This window comes from Pelophylax lessonae, assembly GCF_965119305.1.
Source record: "Pelophylax lessonae genome assembly, chromosome: 9".
Classification (NCBI taxonomy): Eukaryota; Metazoa; Chordata; class Amphibia; order Anura; family Ranidae; genus Pelophylax; species Pelophylax lessonae.
The window spans coordinates 105,756,539-105,778,661 of record NC_138776.1 but is presented as its reverse complement, the minus strand read 5'-3'; the positions used below and the strand labels follow the sequence as shown (position 1 = coordinate 105,778,661).

General features: G+C 42.0%; 1 protein-coding gene across 1 annotated transcript in view; it reads left to right on the top strand.

The window, feature by feature from the left end:
* The window catches only part of WDR11 (WD repeat domain 11), a 190,947-nt gene that overhangs the window by 65,697 nt on the left and 103,127 nt on the right, over positions 1-22,123 (top strand). The window contains exons 8-11 of the mRNA XM_082269198.1: positions 3,615-3,813; positions 8,014-8,114; positions 9,348-9,527; positions 15,633-15,717. Coding sequence (XP_082125324.1) covers positions 3,615-3,813; positions 8,014-8,114; positions 9,348-9,527; positions 15,633-15,717 — 565 coding nt within the window. The remainder of the gene's footprint in view (positions 1-3,614; positions 3,814-8,013; positions 8,115-9,347; positions 9,528-15,632; positions 15,718-22,123) is intronic.

Genomic DNA, 22,123 nt, shown 5'->3' with positions numbered 1-22,123 from the left:
ACAGGAGAGGGATCTCCAGCTAAATGACAGCCTCAGCTCTGTTCCTCTGTGCTGTGTGAAGGGGAAGGGGGTTCCCTTCCCTCCCCTCCAATAATCTGTCAGAGCTCACCTCACTGAGCTCATAAGAGTGTAATTTCAGCTCTCTGCCCCCTTTTTTTTTTTTTTTTTTTCTGATGGCTCAAATTAGCTTTTTAACTTCTGAACTTTGAATGGATGTAGAGCAGAGAAGACTGCAAATAAACAGGTAAAATTTATGTGGGAGAATTTGTTTAATCTCTGTGTATCACTTGATGCCAGCCATTTTATTGGGTATACAGTGGGTACGGAAAGTATTCAGACCCCCTTAAATTTTTCACTCTTTGTTATATTGCAGCCATTTGCTAAAGTCATTTAAGTTCATTCTTCTTCCTCATGAATGTACACATAGCACCCCATACTGACAGAAAAACACAGAATTGTTGACATTTGTTGCAGATTTATTAAAAAAGAAAAACTGAAATATCACATGGTCCTAAGTATTTAGACCCTTTGCTGTGACACTCATATATTTAACTCAGGTGCTTTCCATTTCTTCTGATCATCCTTGAGATGGTTCTACACCTTCATTTGAGTCCAGCTGTGTTTGATTATACTGATTGGACTTGATTAGGAAAGCCACACACCTGTCTATATAAGACCTTCCAGATCACAATGCATATCAGAGCAAATGAGAATCATGAGGTCAAAGGAACTGCCTGAAGAGCTCAGAGACAGAATTGTGGCAAGGCACGGTTCTGGCCAAGGTACAAAAAGATTTCTGCTGCACTTAAGGTTCCTAAGAGCACAGTGGCCTCCATAATCCTCAAATGGAAGACGTTTGGGACGACCAGAACCCTTCCTAGAGCTGGCCGTCCGGCCAAACTGAGCTATCGGGGGAGAAGAGCCTTGGTGAGAGAGGTAAAGAAGAACCCAAAGATCACTGTGGCTGAGCTCCAGAGATGCAGTCAGGAGATGGGAGAAAGTTGTAGAAAGTCAATATCACTGCAGCCCTCCACCAGTCGGGGCTTTATGGCAGAGTGGCCCGACGGAAGCCTCTCCTCAGTGTAAGACACATGAAAGCCCGCATGGAGTTTGCTAAAAAAAAACACCTGAAGGACTCCAAGATGGTGAGAAATAAGATTCTCTGGTCTGATGAGACCAAAATAGAACTTTTTGGCCTTAATTCTAAGCGGTATGTGTGGAGAAAACCAGGCACTGCTCATCACCTGTCCAATACAGTTCCAACAGTGAAGCATGGTGGTGGCAGCATCATGCTGTGGGGGTGTTTTTCAGCTGCAGGGACAGGACGACTGGTTGCAATCGAGGGAAAGATGAATGCGGCCAAGTACAGGGATATCCTGGACAAAAACCTTCTCCAGAGTGCTCTGGACCTCAGACTGGGCCGAAGGTTTACCTTCCAACAAGACAATGACCCTAAGCACACAGCTAAAATAACAAAGGAGTGGCTTCACAACAACTCCGTGACTGTTCTTGAATGGCCCAGCCAGAGCCCTGACTTAAACCCAATTGAGCATCTCTGGAGAGACCTAAAAATGGCTGTCCACCAACGTTTACCATCCAACCTGACAGAACTGGAGAGGATCTGCAAGGAGTAATGGCAGAGGATCCCCAAATCCAGGTGTGAAAGACTTGTTGCATCTTTCCCAAAAAGACTCCTGGCTGTATTAGATCAAAAGGGGGCTTCTACTAAATACTGAGCAAAGGGTCTGAATACTTAGGACCATGTGATATTTCAGTTTTTCTTTTTTAATCTGCAACAATGTCAACAATTCTGTGTTTTTCTGTCAGTATGGGGTGCTATGTGTACATTCATGAGGAAGAAGAATGAACTTAAATGATTTTAGCAAATGGCTGCAATATAACAAAGAGTGAAAAATTTAAGGGGGTCTGAATACTTTCCGTACCCACTGTATGTAAGAGTTTACAACCACTTTAACTTTTTTGCATTGGTTTCACCCAGCCTGTGCTCTCTAGTAAGTCAAACTATGTATTTATCTTTCCCCGTCAGGGTACAGAGCATGAATACATACTTCAAGCCTGTGTACAACTTTCAGCTGGCACGTAGCATTCCAGTATAAAGACAGTCGGGCTGCACTGTAAAAAGATTTTCAGAAGAAGGCGAATCATAGGGTTTATTAAAGGTTTTTCAAGTGTTACTAAACCCAGGACCTTGCATTCGCTTTATCTGGTCTCCCACAGAACATGGAAATACAATAGTTTTAGTAAATATAAACTGCTAAATACATGTTCTCATTAGCAGTTAGAGCAGTCTTGTGACTTCTATTATTGTCTAGTTAAAATTTGTAGGTGGTGTTTTTCATTCCCCCATGATTGTCCTATGAGGATGCAGGTCCTCTGGACAGTGCTGATTGACCCTGTGCCGATCAAATGCACTCTCCTAAGGAATAAAAACACTCTAGCAATACACACCAAACTGATCATGTGCAGCTTGTCTCCTAGCCTGTGTACAAACCAGAGATGGTTTTGTGGATTCTGCAAAAAGGGGAGTGTCAGAGGAGACAGGATCAAAGAGCCTTTTTACATAATGCACAGGAATAACCCCTTCGGTTCCACAGTGAGTATAACAAGCATGCTTTACTGCATATACACACTAGTTTTACTGTTGTGGGCTTAGTAACACTTTAAATAGTTAGGCATACTTCTGCACATTTGTTTACACCCACATCAGTGAAGGGACTGTTTGGCCGTGCTATTAATGTGTGCTTGGGTAGGCGGAATGTACTCGTTGATACCTCTGGAGAGTGGTATGTTATTTTCAGAGCCTGCTTATTTCCAGAGGTACAAATAGTAGCTGGACAAGGTTCTCAAACCTATTCAGGAGTCATCCTGGAGAGTCGGCAGTCGGGTGACTGTTTGGTGCTCCTGGATATGAAACTGTTGCACGATCCAACCACCCATAATCTGTGGATACATGAAATCCCAACTATATTGCAAAATCTGCCTAGTTTGGGCTCAGGTCTTGTAGAATATGTATGCGTGTTTTCTTGATTTAAGTATTTTCCAGAGGGAAGGGATCTTTTGACTAGCCTTTTATTTCTCCTTTAGTAAGATATACATTGTAGTCAAATGCAATGTATCTTCAGTCATAAGTTATTGTGGTGGGAGCTCTCGGCTTTTGCTATCCCACAGTCAGCCAACCAAAGTTTTCATGGAAATTGGGAAAAGCCCTATAAAATAGAAATGCTAGTTTGGCTATAACTACATACAGTAGTTGTATCATGTAAATATTGTCAGAAAACAAAGTGGCGTTAAAATCTGCTTTCAATGTCTTTGAACAAATTTGTTTTCTTTCTAGGACATTATCATCATCATACATTAGGAAAATGGATGCATAAATATTTTGTGTGAGCTACAATACGTAAGGGGAAAAAAAAAAACAACAAAACATTCAAGCTGCTGCATTTTGAGCTTTACAAATTAGTCCCTGTGGGTAATTTAAATGGCTGTATTCATCATTCTCACCATGGATTTGGAGTAAAACTGTTTCAAATTATGTGAACTCTCCCATAGGAATGTGAGATCTACATTAAGTAATTGTTCTATTTTCTCCACAGAGGCTGATCCAGTGCCAGAAATGACTTACGACCTGAAATGCCAGTGTGACGCTATCCGGGTAACCAAGACCGTGCGTCCATATAGCATCGCTTGCAGCCCTATAAGTGAGAATACGGTTGCTCTGATCATTAGTGATGGTCGGGTCATGATATGGGAGCTAAAGTCCAGTGTGCCTGGGAAAAAGATTCGGAATCCCAGGTTGTGCTTATTTCATATTGTTTGATAATCTGAAATAATGTTTGAGAATTATTTGTACTGTGAATCTTGAAGGTGTCAATATGCCTTTCGTAATTTTCAGTAAGAGTAAGATTTCCTGCTGCTGAGCTTTTAAAAATGTAACCTCTATTTAAACCACAAGTCATGTAGTCACTATTTTGTGATTGAACTGTTGCAAAAACCTGTTGGACCAAGCTAGGCAATCTTCTTTAAAGCTGGCTAATTAGATCTGTTTGATTTAGATGAAGCTTGGCCATAGAAAAGGTACAGAAGATCTTCACAGGGATTAGATCTAAAAGTGTGCCAGTGTTATTGGTACCTGTTTCTGCTTTTTGCTGTTCACCAAGCATACTGTATGTAAAATAAGCACCTATATCTCTCGTCTTGGCCTCTTTTCTCTGGTATTTAACATTCTCTGTTGGTATATGGAGTTTATCCTCAGTGTTTATTCTGGATTATTAAACTTTGGCTTGTAGGCATAATCAAGTCATTATCTGTTGTTTCACGGAATGCTGCCATTTCGATAAGACGCAGAAGGATTCCCTGCAGCAATCTTTGTTATTAGCCTCCTGTATCTTCCTTACAATTACCATATGTTCTGCAGCAGGGTATGAGTTGACAAAAATACGTTGTTTTCTCTGGTAATAATGTACTTGAAAAAGCCTGATCTTGTGGGTAAATGGGATACCTTTCTCGACTCTCTTCATTCCAGTGACAGCCTTTATAGGTTGCCTGTACATCAGGGTTTGCGCCTGCAGCTGTAAAGGATCTATTAGTCCCAGCATGCACTGCCAGTAGTTTTTGCCTTTGATCAGGTGATGGGACATCCTTTAATTGAGCCTGTAATTGTTTTAATCAGTAGAAAGAAAGTGAATGGCAGGGAAAGGAAACAAACAAAGCAAAATGGATTACTGTTGTCCTGCTGAAATCACAAATTGCAGAGCGCCGACCACTCTGTGTATAGTCCATATTGGCAATTGCAAAATCAAGAGCAGCCTAGTAAATTTCTGACACTCTCTGTGGAAATGATGGTTATGGTTATTCATGCCATAATCTATCTGGTGACATAATAAAACTGGAGTATTTTTTAACTGTTGCACCAAAATAGAGTCGAGAATCGTCTGTATCTTAATAAACATGTATAAAACTGAAGCATTGTATCCACTTACACAAAGTGGGGAAAATAATTGTGATCCCTGCAGATTTTGTAAGTTTACCCACTTACAAAGAAATGAAAGGTCTAGAATTTTTATCATATGTGTATTTTAAATGATAAAGACAGAATATCAACCAAAATCCAGAAAAAAAACATGATACAAATGTTCTAAATAGAGTTGCAGTTCAGAGAGTAAAAAAGTATTTGATCCCATACCAACCAACAATAATTCTGACTCCCGCAGACTGGCTACAATATGTGCCCATGTGGTACACAGCTTAGTCCTGTCAATTTAAGAAGGTGCATATGACAACTCGTTATGTTTATAAAAGGCAACTCTCCGCAGAATCTTTATTTTCTTCCATTCAAAACCACCATCATGGGCAAGACCAAAGAGCTATCAAGAGATGTCAGGGATAAAATTGTAGACCTGCACAAGGCTGGAATAGGCTACAAGTCCATCAGCAAGAAGATTGGTGAGGAGACCACTATTGGAGCGATTATTTGCAAATTGAAGAAAAACAAATAACCATCAATCTCCCTCAGTCTGGAACTCCATGCAAGATTTCGCCTGATGGGGTAAGGATGATCATGAGACAAGTGACACAAATACACCGGAGGAGCTTGTGAATGATCTTGGGGCAGTTGAGACCACAGTCACCAAGTAAACCATTGGTAACACCATATGCCACCATGGATTGAAATCCCTGCAGCACCTGCAATGTCGCCCTACTCAAGAAGGCACATGTACAGGCCCGTCTGAAGCTTTGCCAATGAATGATTCAGAGAAGGATTGGGAGAAAGTGCTGTGGTCAGAGGAGATCAAAATTGAGCTTTTTGGCATTAACTCGACTCGCCATGTTTGAAGGAAGAAAAATTCTGATTATGCATATACAGTCAAGCATGGAGGTCTTGCTTTGGGGCTGTTTCTCTGCTAAAGGTACAGCCAATTTTACCGCATTAAGGGGCCAATAGATGGAGCCACATGTATACAACCTTTCTTCCCTTGGCCAGAACACTGAAGATGGATCGTGGATGGGTCTTCTAGCATGACAATGACCCAAAACCTACCACCAAACCAACAAAGGAGTGGATCAAGAAGAAGCACATTAAGGCCATGGAGTACCCTAGCCTTAATCCTATAGAAAATGTATGTAGGGAGCAGAGACTTTGAGTTGCCAAGTGACAGCCAATAAACCTTAGGGATTTAGAGAAGATCTGTAAAGAAGAGTGGACCAAAATCTCTCTTGAGATGTATGCCAACTACAAGAAACTGCTTACCTCTGTGCTTGCCACTCAGTTTATAACATTTGTATCATGTGTTTTTACTGGATTTTTTGGTTGATAACCTGTCTCTATTATTTAAAATACACATATGATAAAAAAAATGTAGACTCTTCATTTCTTTGTAAGTGGGCAAACGTATAAAATTTGCAGGGGTTTAAATTATAATTTCCCCACAGTATCCATTGTCTGGGACGGACAGGGATCATGAGACAAAAGAAAAGTACACAGCAGCTAGATTAACAGCCATGGCAGTGCTGAATGCAAACCTGGAGTAAGCCAATGCAACACAACACTGGATGGTCTACGAGGAAGGAACCTTGGTGTAAGCCCAATGTGTGGGTAGACACACTACACAAATATGGCAGCACAGGCTGCTGACTCCTTTGCCCCCGACCAGCTCTGATCTTAGTGGCCATACAGAGTATAGGCTCAATACACAGCCATCAGCCCCATAGCTTGGGAGTTTAACTCCTGGAGTGGTGGTCCTGGAGCCGGATTGGGTGCACAGGAGTCAGCAGCTGGCGTTGCTGTGTTTTTCTAGTGTCTCCTTCCTCACAGGGCTTACAATGAGATGCTTTCCTCCTACACCATCCACTGTTTGGTTGCATTGGCTTCCTCCAGCAGGTTGCGAGCTGGCATTGTGTATCTTCAGCTTTAGTCTCTCTCAGCATGAGATCCATCTATGTCTGCCATGGCTGTTAATCTAGCTGCTGTGTACTTTTGTCTCATGATCCCTGTCCATCCCAGACTGGATAGATATGTGAGTGAATGTATAATTTTTTTTCTTTTTTTTTTTTTCCCCACAATAAAAAATTTCTATATGCCTTTGGATCCAGCGCTACGGTTTATACATTTTTAATAAGTTGTGCCATACACAAGACTGACCCAGGTCTATATTGGACCTAACAGGATCCCTGGATCCCTAACTCTCAGCTGTCATGGAGCGTGTTTTTTTTTTTTTTTGTGTTATCTGTTTCTTTACTCCTACTACTAAAGCTGAAACAGTACATCCCTTTATTGCTTTGTAAGTAGGCAAGGCTCTAGACTTTTAGTAAGGATAAAATAAGCATATCTAAGACGTCTTGAAATCCTCTGACAGGAAGCTCTTAGAACATATAAAACTTGAAACCTCTGCTGCGGTGGATGCCGCTTATTTAATTCCAGTTCTTTGTGGGCTTTTTTTGGGTTGGTGCAACTGCAAAATCTTTGTATGTTTCTGCCCTGGTTCACACCAGTACAGCTTTGTAGTTGCGCTGCTTCACCACAACTTCAAAGCTGACCATCAGTGCGATTTTTCATGTGCGGCTTGCTGACATCTGTGCGCCTTCATTTAACAGATGTCAATGCAAGCCGCACTGACATAGTACAGGTACCTTTTTCAAGGTTGCTGGAGCTTTTTTTTGCAGCAAATGGGGTGCGACTTGTCATGGGACTTTGAATTGCCAAGTCGCATGACGAGGCACACTGGTGTGAACCAGGGTTTAGTGACAATGATCACCAACACAAATAGAGAAGGTTAATTTCTCTAACAGGTATACACAGATCAGTGAACTTTTCAGGGGTTACCCCTCCCTTTTCTATACAAAACTAAAAAAAAAGTTTTGACTATTGTTTTAGAAATGTCCTGTGTATCATAAAATATGATGTATCATACTTTTTATAAATGTAATACTTAAACTGGGTATTCTATGATGATGATGATGATTATAACAGGAACAACTGTGTTACCTATTATACAGTTCCACTGCCTGTGCTTTATATGTTCCTTCATCATTCTGTGGGAGACAAGTGGGACCTCTGCAGAAAAAGTGTCCTGACCTATCTTTGGACAGTATGATTGGTAAGAGAATCTTCCAGTTTTAAATAGTTATTATATATATACCATATATTGTACGGTCAACAGTGTGACTTCTTATCGGTCTGCTTTTTCTATTCTAGAATTTTTGCTTTTTACCTGTGCTATTTTGTTGCTGTAGTCCTTGATCTAAGCTGCCATCCTGGAAATGTTGTCTTTCTGTCAAGCTGATCCAGTTGTTTTATTAAGGAGTGATTTACTCAGAACAAGCTTGCAGATCAGGGAAGTCAGCACGAAATCCAAATTCTGGATCTGTAGACTTGTTCTGAGTCAGGGGCACAGAAATTGCTAAATCCATCGACTCCGCTTGACAGCCATTCAACTAACCTTTTTTTTTTTTTAAATTGAAATTGGTACTCTTAAAGCTGGATTCTCCAGTAGTTCATTATCTTCTTTAGGTGCCTCAGAAAGTTTGCATTGAAAATGAGGAGTAATTGAAAGGACACAGATAAGGGGTTGGTAGAGTTAGAAGTAGAACCTCTAAGATTGATTTTGGGTTATGCTAGAACTAGACCGTGGAATGTAAGCAGATTAAATTGAATAATGTAGGGTAGCCTATAGCCTCAAGGTCAATAGATGTTATTAAAACATGCTGTTTTTGGTTGCCGAACCATTTGTGCTGCTCTGGCTGGGTTCTGAAGGTCACTCAGTCTTCAATTAAACTGAGCGCACATATGGCGCTTTTCCACTGCATGGAACCGTACCGGTTCGGCACCCTTTTGTGCTTTTCCACTGCTGGTACCGCATGGTATAGGGTCGGAACGGTTCGGTACGGTACGGTATAGGTTTGCTTTTCCACTGCATGGAACCGAACGGTACGGTACTGAAAAAACAGTACCTACTCGATTGTGGTTCCAACAGGTACCAAACTGGTACCATATCCCACAATCCTTTGCATGCAGTCACTACTAGCCACTGATTGGTCAGAGAATCCCACCCACCCCGTTGTTATCCCACCCACTTAACTTAGTACTACTTTAGTGGAAAAGCAAACCTATACCGTGCCGTACCGAACCGTTCCGACCCTATACCATGCGGTACCAGCAGTGGAAAAGCAAACCGGGCCAAGCAGGGCCGAGTAGAGCCGAGCCGGTACTAGCCGGTACTTGCAGTGGAAAAGTGCCTTTTAGATCAAGGATGTGTTTATTATGTTACACTCTGTTTTTTGTTCACACTAGTTGAATATTTCTCCCGTTGCTATGTTTGCTTACTTTGCAGCTGGTCAGAGCATGCTGTCTGTTGATTCTACTCTATCTGGGGGTCCACTTCAAGAAATTCACCTCAAGTTCTTGCTGACAGGCCTTCTCTCTGGACTTCCTCAGCCCCCATTTGTGGTGAGAATGTGTCCTCCACTCACTACCAAGAATATTACACAGTACAAGCCCCTTCTTGCAGTAGGTAAGTGCATTCATTGCACAGACAAAATCCAAGCAGATATTCCATTAACAAATATAAAATTTTGTAAAAACAGGACTCAATTGTACCAGATTTGGAAGAATTTTATGTGGGCTGTGGGACCCAAAAAGGAGATCCTCTGTTTTTGCCAGCTACTTCAGAGGGGAGGGAAGTTAGGGGTGGGAGTATTTCTCTGCCACTACCAGAATTTGACTCTACACATGTTGTAACGTTTTATTCAACCCATATTGTAGCACTTCGAGTTGCCTCACTGTTTGCATTGTAATATTTGCCAGTTCTGTTCTTAAACTTTCAGCCACCTAACTAGTTCACAATAGGGTTTTTGGTTTACCTGTAAAATCCTTTTCTAGTATACAATGCGGGACACAGTCTCCATCTTCATATCTGTGATGATAGGGTTATGCTGCCATCTTTAGGTGATATAGCACAGGCATAAATAAATGGGAAATCCCCACCTAGGCATAACCCCTCCCCATTTTTCAAGGTTTGTTTTTATAGCAAACCATGAACCCCAAGGAAGAGGAATGGAATCTCTGTATCCCATGATGTCCTAGCAACCTGCAAAACCCACTCACTAAAAGTAGCATCCTCAGCGGCTCTAAAATCCATTTGATAAAACTTTATAAAAGGATGAACCAAAGAAACTTGGGTGTAATCTGCCTGCCTATACGTGGTTCGAATCTCAGCCAGTCAGCCAAGATTCAAACCATCTATGCCGGCTTTACCCACAGTCACCTTCTGGATGTTTACATCGAAAGTAGGACCAAACAAACTTTCCCCTTGAAAAGGTAATTGTTCTACATGTTGCTTGCTGGGCAGTTCTGCTGACCAACACTTCACCCAGAAGATCTGCACATCTGTATGGATAAGACCCCAAGACATGAAAGTTGCTTTGGGTAATCCTTTTAAGGCATCCACTGATAAGCTAGGATCGCATGTAAAATCCTCCAATTTTCTGCTTAATTCGGTACCTCCACTAGTAGATTCCCCCTCTCTTGTCATGCAACGAGCCTAGACTTTAAAGTAGATCGGAAATCAAAACCTAACTAAGAATAGGCTTACAATGAGTGTAGGAGTAGATTTAAGCTATCTACCCTGTAAAAAGAAAGCTGCCTGTACTTATTCTGAAGTCGCTCTGGTTTGATCACATGATCAGGTCCTAACTCTGGCTTCTTTGTAGGGGAGCAACAGCCGACAATGGATGCCCAATAGTAAGCCTATGACTTCATAGCCCAGGCTCTGCAGCCATTGTCAACGCTCTCTCCTCTACACTGAAGCTGACACTGGAAAGATCATGTGACTGAACCAGAGAGACTTCAGAATAGGTAAGTATAAGCATCTTTCCTTTTACAGGGTGGCTAGAATAGGCTTAGAATGGGGGTGGGAGTACATTTAAGCTTAGTTGGGTTTTGACTTGCCTGCCACTGTAATTTCCAGCTGTAAAGCTACTCCCACTTTTGCAGTAAAGGCCTTCAGACTTTTTTTTTTTTTTTGTGAGGTTTGCCTTTGAGGGAAGATTGGGTTTGGAGGACTCTCCGGCTCTTGTATTTAGTGTCGAGAGCCTTGCACACTTCCCCTGAGCTCTGCTACTGCTAGGTATTGCTTTGAGGCAGCCCAGGAGGCTAGTGGTGCACACCAAGTAGTACATTACCCTGAATAAACATAGTTACCCATAACCATAAACAGAGCGGGCCACTTTTTCCTGTCCTACCAGTGAAGGTTAGGAGGGTATCACTGGTGGCGTAATACCAACAGGGACTACCCCAGGGCACCTATCAGTTTATGCTGCAAGAACCGCTGGGGTTCCAATCTTCAACCAGGCAATGCTCCATGGGCCTTCAGGAACTCTCCTTCCCAGCTGAGGATCACTGCCCTGGACCTGTGCAACACTGTACCAGTCCGCAAGGCAATATATTTTAGCATGCAGAGGCGAATTCCCATTGTCCAGTGCCGACAAGCATGGTTCAAGGCTGCCTCCACCAGAGCAGGGTCTGGGTACTTTTCCTCTGAGCGTGAAAAAAGCTTTAGGAAAATGGATCAAGAAAAAGATAGTCGCCTAATCCCAGATGGAACTGTTGAGAGGCTAGCTACTTCATTGTGACGTGACTGTGCAGACATGACCATTACCTAGCAAAAAAATGGCAGCCTTGCCTGAAGGTAAGTTATTTCATGCCCTTCCTTTTTTTATTTTTTTGCAGTGTCCAAACGCTGGAAGGTGGTAACATAACACCTTTGCTAATGAACATCCATGTTAATGTGTGTGTTTTTTTTTTTTTTTTGTGTTTACTGAAGAAGCTTTTTGCACGCTAAAATATGTCAAATCATGCAAAAAAAAATAAATCGAGACTCAAGTTAACATGAGAAGGTGTAAGGGGCCAAAACTCCCACTTTTTTTTTTTTGTATATTTTATTCATTTTTCAACATAAAATTCAAATCGTTACAAAAATCAATGATCCTACATAAACATTACTTTCAAACGTTACGATCTTTGTGACCCCCCTCCCGGCAGAAAAAAAAGGGAAAACATTAATTACTAACCAAATTTCCTCCTATTCAATTCTCTATTATCCGCCTTCCATCAGAGACCCCTCTCTCTTGTGCTTTATATTTCCTTACCCTAACCCAGACCTCTGAGGTTCAGATAGATTTTACTCCTAGGCTGTGTCACCAAACCGAAGAGTAACAGGCTAAGCTTAAGACTCTCTTCCTCTTTTCATCTTGGAGGGACCCTAATTCCTGTTCCCATTTCCCTCAATTTGGTGGGTATGCGGGTTCTAATTCCCTAATTAAAATATTCTATATTTTTGATATGCTATGTTTAATGCATGTAAGAGCGCTAAATAGTTTCACCAGTGGTCTCATATTATCCCTCCCTCGCAGCGGCTGCGGTACGGAGTGCACAAAGTGCTGCATTTGTGAAAACTCCCACATTCTTAAAGATGAGCCCTATATAGGGCATCAGTAGCTACTCATCTGTGTTTGAGTGCAGAATGTTAATTGGATGTGTGTTCAATTCTGAACAGTACCTTATCTTTATTTTTATTAAGGAATGAGACGCATCAACTGCTCTTCCGCTTATTTGCCATTTTTCTCTGCATTAGGTTTATCAGCACCGGGTGGGGCTACCTCACATGATTACTGAGAAGGAATTCAGCTAGGTGTACAAAAGTATATTCTACAATGCAGCGTTGATCTCAAAAATATCCAGTTGAGATAAGCGCTTAATTTTTTCCATATTTATAGTCGAACTTTATTTGAACTTCCTTCCTGTGTTCACAAGTCCTTTAACTACTTCCCACCCGCTCACTGTGCTTAAACAGCGGGGTGGGAGCTTCATCGTTCTGAGTCTTTGTACCAGTACGTCGCTCAGAACGGGTGCCAGCGTGATCCTGTGATGGCTGTGAGGTGGGCGGGGATGCTGCAGCCTGTGCTGACAGCTCTCTGTGTAAGGGATGATTTTACACAGCGAACTGTCTCAGATCACACAGACTGCAGTCATTCCCACACAGTACACCAAGCACCACTGTCCCTGTCCCATGAACATCTGTCCAAGTGTTCCCATGAACATCTGTACCAGTGCACAAAGCATCAAGATCTCTGTGTCTGCCGGTGGACGATCAACACCTTTTAAAAATGTACAAGTGCAAAAAAACCTCTGTCAGTGTACCAGTGTCCCACTAATAAATAAAAAATGTAAAGCGTCACGTCCCCCCCGTGCTTGCATGGAAAGGGAAACACACACGTTGGTCCCGCACACATCCATAAACTGAGATCACACCACAAGTGAGGTATCATCGTGAACGTCAGAGCAAAAGCAATTATTCTAGCACCAGACCTTCTGTTTAACTCTAAACTGGTAACCAATAAAGGCATATGAAGTGTCGCCTATGAAGATTTGTAAATAATGAAGTTTGGCACCACTTCACAAGCATGTGTCAATTTAAAGCGTGACATGTTTGGTATCTATTTACCTGGCGCAACAACATATTATATATTTTACCAAAAATGTGGGTATTATATTGTTCGTGTGCATTGAAACTCCATTAAAATGTATGTGTTAGTGTGTAAAATGCTTTTGAAAAACTGCTGTGCAAATACTGTGTGACATAAACATTTTCAAAACCCACCATGTTATTCTCTAGAGCCTCTGCCACAAAAATATATAATGTTTGGGGGTTCAAAGTAAGTTTCCAAAAACAAGTCTGATTTTTACTTGTAAACAAAAAGTGTCAGAAGAAGGCCTGATCTTTAAGTGGATAATGCCTGAAGGTACTCCTTGGATGTTGCGCCTCCCTATGTGGCTAGGCTGTGACAGTCTCACATGTGGTATTGCCATACTCAGGAGTAGCAGAATGTGTTTTGGGGTGTAGTTGCAAGTATGCCTATGCCGTGTGTCAGAAATATCTTAATATGGCATTTTTGTGAAAAAAAAATTTAAACTTAAACTCGTCATGCCTCTTACTAAATACCTTAAACGAAGAAGAGAAAAAGGCACTGCTTTAATAGATGCGTGGCAATTATTGTGGCTAGAGTCTGTTTTTAAACAAGTTCTTGAAAGTTCTTAAAAGTTCATAAGGAGAAAAAGGAGAGTCCACATGGGCTACGGGTCCAAGAGCTGAAGCAAACTCTTAACACTGTAAACATGGGAGCAAAGGGACAGGCTCCTCCAAGTGTAGTCTCTCAACTGATTTATTTTAAAATCAACAAATCACTCACAGTGGAGAAGCCGCATCGATTCATGGACTACCGCGCATGCCCTGAAATGCGTTGCGTAATTTCCTCCCGGGAAACAACTTCCGGCAGGTGCTGCGTTCCACGCTCTGCTCCACCACTTGCAGACTAACATCCAGTCCTCCCACCCTGGCCCTGTGGATTTGACCCTCTCTGCCGATGGCTCCCTGAGAGCACAAGCTCTGCACCATCTTCACTAGCACTGTGGAAGAACCATTTATTATGATGTTCCTGTACATTTCCTACCTCATGTGAGTGGATGTTGGTTGAGAGATACTACACTTAGAGGCACCTAACCCTTTTCTCCCTTACTAATTACCTTTGATGGTCTACTTTCCAAAAAGGGGTCATTTGGGGGGATACCTTGGATGGTCTACTTTCCAAAAGGGGGTCATTTGGGGGATATTTGTACTGTCTTGGTATGTAACGGGCCTCAAAAAATCAGAGAGGCCGTCGGTATAGTCTTTCTGATGTGATCAATTTTTTTTTATTGGTACCGTAGCTTGGAGACTCTAGAACTTTCACACAGACCAAATTATGTACAGTGATTTGGGCTATTTTTACAAAAGGAATTTAGCAGTATAAATTTTGGTCAAAATTTTATGATGAAAGATTACTTCTTTGAAAAAGGTTATAACCGAAACTAATGTTCGGTCTTTTTTCATTTGTAGCGCAAAAAATAAAAAACCCAGTGGTGATTAAATACCACCAAAAGTAATCTCCATTTGTGTGAAAAAAAAATGATAGCAATGTTATGTAATATGGGTAAATAGTGTAGCGTGACTGAATAATTATTCAAAGTTTGACAGTGCTGAAAGCTAAAAATTTACCTGGGCAGAAAGGGGGTGAAAGTGTCCAGTATTGAGGTGGTTAACGCATACAATACCACCATATTAAGTAATGTTTGGCTTGTAGTCTACAGGGATCCCTTTTTTAATGCCAAGATTTAAGTCAATTTTGACTTGGCTGCTCTGTTTCTCCCTCCGAGACTAATATAGAAGGACATAGGACAGCAATTAATGAAGTAATTTAGTACACTAAAGCTCTGTTTTGGACAGGTTTATGTTTTTATTCTAATTGGATGTTTATTTTACCAGTATACCAGATGTGAGAGTTAAAGTATTAGGATAAACTAATGAGACAGAATATCCAGTAGGTGGTAGATTACAGAAACAAAATTCACAGCACATTTTAATTGGGGGAAAAATCTAATCTGCTGCAGGTAATGATGGGTTTTATAAATGGTATTTTGTGGTGCAGGGTCAACATCTAGGAGAGTAGTTTAAACCTAATTCTGAGATTTTCTTACCTTCCTTGGTTCTCGGCATTGATACAGAATATCCTTTTATTTACAGGCACCAGCAATGGCTCCATTTTTGTGTATAATTTGACTAGTGGGCTGCTGCACAAAGAGTTAAATATACATTCCTGTGAAGTAAGGTGAGTAATGAAGAGTGCAACTAAGTCTTCTAATATCATTGAAAGTCATGATGACTTCTGTAATGGCCGGGGATAAAAACAGATTGTAGAACTTGAATAGACATATTGATCAAAGTAATTTGTTCCAGAAGAATTTCCAGGTCATGGAAATATCATGGAAATGCTATTTTAAAATGCACACAGCGCGTATGGAACATCTGTTAGCACAGTGTCTGTTCAGTGCACCCATTATCCATAGCATTTTTACATAGACTCCTGTGCAGAGCATAAATTTTTCCAAGCCTTGCGTCCCCACTGGGCTGTGTTTCTATTTCCCATCTTATTAACATGGCATCATGGACCCTCCCTGGGACTGATGCCTAAACAATTTTTTTTTTTTAAATCACTACTGACTTATTTTTGATGGCTCAGAGCCTAGCATCCTCCTCTGTCTTAGATTTGGGTTCATTCTAGTAGTTAAAGTATAACTAAAGACTCATATTTTTTTTTTTTTTTTTTTTAGTTTTGGTAGAGTAGAGAGGGATTAGAACACCCGTCGGTTTTTATTGCTGTCTATGTTTCCGTTAGGGAGATTCCTCCTCTCTATTTTTCCTGTTTACCATTATAATTGAAAGTATAAGAAAATCCCATATTTGAACTGCTACGTCGGTCACGCGCCTGCTGCTAGGGGGGCGAGCGTGCGCCGCCGGCACGCTCCCGCCCCCACACTGCAGCGGGGACTCCGATGCATGGGTCAGGCGGCTCTGATTGCTGCCTGGCACCCACGATCATTTCCCGCTGAGAGAAGGACGGTCAGCTGTTGTAAACACAGCTGACCATTCTTCTCTCTGGAATGATCAAAGTTCTTGTGATCCTTCTATATAGGATCACAGGTCTCTATGGTCATTCCATAAACCCCGCCCCCATAGTTAGAATCACTCCCCTAGGCTCACATTTAACCCCTCCCCTGCCAGTGTCATTATTACAGTAACAGTGCATATTTTTAACACTGATTACTGTAGTAATGTCACTAGTCCCCCCAAAAGTGTAAAAAATGTCAGGGGTCCGATCTGTCCGCCGCAATGTTGCAGTCCCGCTAAAAATCGCAGATCGCCGCCATTACTAGTAAAAAAAAAAATAATAAACATGATAAATCTTTCCCATAGTTAGTAGATGCGATAAAGCTTGCTTAAACAAATCAGAATACGGTTATTTTAGTATTTAGTATTATAGTTTTTTTTTTTTTTATTTATTTTTTTGCGGAATGTTATATAGCAGAATGTGAAAAATATTGTTTTTCTTTTTTTTGAGAATTGTCACTTTCATGGGGGAAAAAAATAGCAAATAAAGAAAAAAGTTATATGGGATATACAATTGCGACACAAGTCATATTGTAATTGAATATTAAAAAATACCATTCCTTTTAAATCTGCAGCCACTGTTCTCCTCTTAAAATGCAATGCAGCGTCGCAGGACCGCGCAATTGTCCGTTAAAATAACGCAGTGCCGAATCGCAAATAAAATGGCCTTGTCATTAAGGGGGCAAATCCTTTCGGTCCAGAAGTGGTTGCGATCTTCCAATGGGGTCATAGTTTTGGTGACCTCGGGGTCCCCAAAAGATTCCGATTTCCTCTCACTTGCAGTTTGGCTGTGGGGCAGGAAGTGAAGGCATCTCCCCAATAGGACCCCCAATAGGACAAAGATGTAAACCCTCCCTTACTCTATCCAAAATGAAAACAACACGTTTTGCCTATAGTTCTACTTTAAGCAAAGTATGCAACCAGGAATGTTTTTTTACGATTCTTGCTCTGTATTCAGGTTGGCCACTTGCCAATTAGTAAAGTAAACATGAGAATTTGGTAATGCCATCTCCACATTTCTGTTCTCAAATGTTTCCTTTAAGCATTCTTATTCCTTTTATTCGGTTGAATAAATGCCTTCAATGACCAGAGACATTAAATTATGATTTCCTTATTGTCCATTGGTGGACTCATGAATTCCTAAATAATTGGGTTATACTGCTATCTACAGGAGTTTGGGGCACTCCCACACAAATAAAAAAATTAAAGCCAATCCCCCATATAGCCCTGCTCTTTAGTCATGCCTTTTTTGCTAGTGTCCTAGAGGGTTGGATGTCTTTAGCTCTGCTGGTAAAAGTCCAACTATAAATTTGCTAGCCGTAATATTCTTATTTTTTCTTTTGACTGCTTTCTTCTTTAAGATACTCCATGCATTATTGATGTTGATATACAGTAGATATAGAAAAGAATCGCCCTCTTGTAAAATCATATTTTGTTGCTTTGCAACCTGAAATGAAGACACGTTTTTTTGTTTTCATCCAGCTGTATTTACTCAGTGCAACTTATTTCATCCAAGTTAAAGATATAACACCAACATGTCAGAAAAAAATTCAAAACCAGAAACAGTTGGAAAAAGGTTCACCCCCTTGTTTCAGTATTTTGTTGAACCACCCTTTGCTTTAATTATAGCCTTTAGTCTGCTGGGATATGTCTCTGCTATCTGCACATCTAGACTTTGCAATATTTTCCCACTCTGCTTTGCAGAACTGCTCAAGTTCAGTTAAATTTGATGGTGACCATTTGTTGACTGCAGTCCTCAAGTCATTCCACAAATTTTCAATGGGTTTAAGTGTGGGCTCTGACTAGGCCATATAAGGACATATTCACCCTTTCCCTTTCAACCACTGTGTGGTCATTTTTACTGTGTGCTTTGGGTTATTTTCATTTTGGAAGATAAACCTTCTGCCCATTGACAACTTTCCGGAAGAGGGCAACAGATTTTCCTCAAGAATTATAGGGTATTTTGCCCCATCCATTTTCCTTCTATTCTAACAAGTGCTCCAGTCCCTGCTGCAGAGAAACACTCCCATATCCGGATATTACCATCTCCATGCTTTACTGTAGGAATGGTGTTATTTGAAAGGTGAATTGTATTGGCTTTGCGCAGTACACATTGTTACATCACAGTGGTGAAGAGTGCCTTTTCCTCTGCAGGCTAGTAAGTGCAAGGAGCCCCGTCCTAGACGTTTTCCATCCTTCTCAGCTCATAAAGAAATTTTTTCGTCCCTCAAGGTCTCAAGACAAGGGATCAAAACCCTTCAGGGCCTCCTCCGGAGGATCCAAATGGGCCTGACAAGCCGAGAGCGGGCTTCTCCAGACCTGTGGACAAGGCTCCCTCAGCATGAAGGGGCACCCTCACCTGTATGTGGGGTGGGGGGACATTTTCGCTGGTTTCTGGACTCGCAGACCTTCCTGGTACAGGACCAGTTGGTCCAAAAAGTCTTACGGTCTGGCTTCAAGATCGAGTTTTGTTCTTACCCTCCAAAAGGGTTTTTTTTCCTCCAACTTGCGCCTGTCCCTAGACCGCTTATAGGTTCTCTTTGGGGCAGTGCAAGACTTGCTGAGCCAAGGGGTGATTGTAATGGTTCCAACTTGAGAACTTTTTCAAGGGTTTTATTCAAACCTGTTTACGGTCCCCAGGAAGGAGGGCAAGGTGCGTCCATTCTGGACCTCAAGTCGCTAAAGTTGTGCTGGTGCAGAAGTTCCAAATAGAGTAAATTTGCACGGTAGTATCATCCCTGCATCAGGGGGAGCTTCTTGCTTCTATCGACATCAAGGATGCTTACCTTCACATTCCAATATGTGTTTGGTCACCAGCGCTTCCTCTGCTTTGCCGTGGGAGAGGAGCATTTTCAGTTTGTCACGTTACCCTTTGGTCTAGCCTCTGCTCCTCGGGTCTTCGCAAAGTGTTGGCTCCGGTGCTGGCATTGTTGCATCAGCGGAGGATCGCGGCACTGGGGTACCTGGAGGATCTTCTGCTGCGAGTGGAGTCTCCGAAAGCTCTGGTGGACAAGATAGAGATTACGCAGTAAACTCCGAGGGAGTTTGGTTGGACCCTAAACCATCAGAAGTCTGCTCTGGTTCAGTCCACAAATCGGGACTATCTGAGTCTGACTCTGCCTTAGCCAAAGTTTTCCTTCCTCTGGAAAAACTCCTGAAACTGCAGGAAGCAATTCAACTTCTGTGGTCCAGCAGGCGGTCATCCCTTCAGACTTGCATGCGGGTGCTCGGCCTGATGGTGTCTGCCTTCGAGGCAGTTCCGTTTTCACAGTTCCACATGAGATCTCTGCAAAGAGAGATTCTGGTCAAATAGGACAAGAATCAACAGTCTATAGACAATCTGATCCTGCTGAGCCAGGGTACAAGAGGGTCCCTGATCTGCTGGCTTCATTCTCCGGCTCTTCGCAAGGGCAAATCCTTTCTCCCCCTGTACTGGACGGTGGTCACCACGGGGGTCTGGACACTGGAAGAGCCCAGACCGGTGATCAATGTTCTGGAGCTCTGAGCGATCAGACTTTGTCTGGATCATTGAATCCATAGTCTTCAGGGGTGTCCGGTGCAAATTCAGTCAGACAATGTCATGGCTGTGGCCTATGTCAATCACCAAGGGGGCATAAGAAGTGTCCTGGTGTCTCGGGAAGTAGCTGGCCTTCTAAGGTGGGCAGAACATTTTGTTCCAGCCATTTCTGCTATACACATTCCGGGGGTGGAAAATTGGCAGGAGTATTACCTCAGTCGACAGGCGTTTGACCAGTGGGAATGGTCACTTCATCCGGAGGTGTTTTCATAAGTTGTGTCTCCGATAGGGTACTCCCGAGTACCCCACCACTTGGCCTCTCTGGTGCAGTCCCCATTGCCACCATTGGAAATCTTAGGGAGGTTCACCTGCTTAAGTTATCCCTATTTGGTGGCAATCACTTCTGCGTGCAGGGTGTCGGAGCTGGCGGCGTTGTCTTGTCGTTCGCCTTACTTGGTGGTTCACAGAGTTAAGGTGGTTCTTCGCCCCTGTCGGTCGTTCCTTCCAAAGGTTGCTTCTGATTTTCTTTTAAATGAAGACATTGTGTTGCCTTCCCTGTGTCCCAGGCCAAAACATCCAAGGAAATTGCCTTGCATTCCTTGCATGTGGTTCAGGCAATTAGGTTGTATCTGGCAGCTGCAGAGTGTTTTAGGAAGTCAGGCTCACTATTTGTGCTCATGGATGGACCTCGGAAGGGGTTGTCCGCTTCTGCTGTGACCATTTCCAGATGGATCAGACAGACGGTTTTTCAAGCCTTTTCAATGAGGGTCAGGTTCCTCCTTTTCCTGTTACGGCGCACTCTACTAGGATTGTGAACACAGACGGGAGTTACAATGAACGAGTCTTCTAACCTGAGAGGCTATGGTATTCTAGCCAGACATGACTGCCAAAGCGCGATACGCCCGATATAAGGGGAAAAGACATCTTAATAGAGGCTGTGGATGTGGTATACAAGCCAAGCAAAATTGTCAAAGCAGGATACCCTTGTTGCAGGGGGAAAGTCATCTGGTGAGTGTGATAATAAGAGGGGGGCACGAGTGGAAATACTGGGCACAGTGCATGTCGTGGCACCACCCTGATTGTAACAGAACCATTAGCCCCATTAGCGCCTTAGCCCCTGTGCTGAGGACACCATAAGGATCAGCAAGATCACGAGGAGAGTGAAATTTAAAGGACACTTGCACGTTAATTTATGAACTGTTTATTAAGCACAGAATACTGTGCTTTATGTGTATTAGTAAAGAAGGTCTATTTATTATAGATCATTTTATGTTTCATGTAGTAATTATATTTTGTGTGGTTTGAAGGCTTCACTGAATGTGGCACCTGCACCTTTTTGGTGGATTTTGCACATTAACCTGATTTTTCTCCATTTGCCAAGTTTGCACATTAATGCACATGTATTTTTTGCACAATATGAGCGATCTTTGCACTGTTTTTGCATATGTTGCACATGTTTGATATATTAATAGGCATTGGGATTTTTGCTGATATTGTACAAGCACACTGATCTCTATAGTGCATACAGAGCAGCGCCACAACCCAAGCTTTACACTTAATTCCTCTTTGTGACCTCTGTCAGATACTTGTTCCTAGATGCCAATAGGACTATGGTTTGCAAGGATCTAAAAGAAATGTCCTTATGAGTGCGCAATGTAATCCAAGGAAATCAGGAAATTTTGAATAGCTCCATCCATAATTTAAACTTTCAGAGAAAAAGGTAAAGTTTTATATCTATATATTTTTTTTTTAACTTCAGTTATTTACAGTATATCTAATAAAGGAGACAGTACATGACACATGCTCCTTTTGATCATTTACTTTAGGTTATGTGCAGTCACCTTCAGGTAAATAGACACTGGCAAACAGAAATGTGGGACCATCCCTCTCCTAGAAATCCATTTTTTTTGCCTGTGGCCTTGGGTGAAAAATTACCTGAGAGAAGGTTTCTGGCTTAAGATTCCTGTACCTACCTGGTTTCTGGCTCAAGATTCCTGTCCCCACCTTGAAGTTTAAGAAGATTTCTCACTGCTTTAAACTGGGAAGTTCC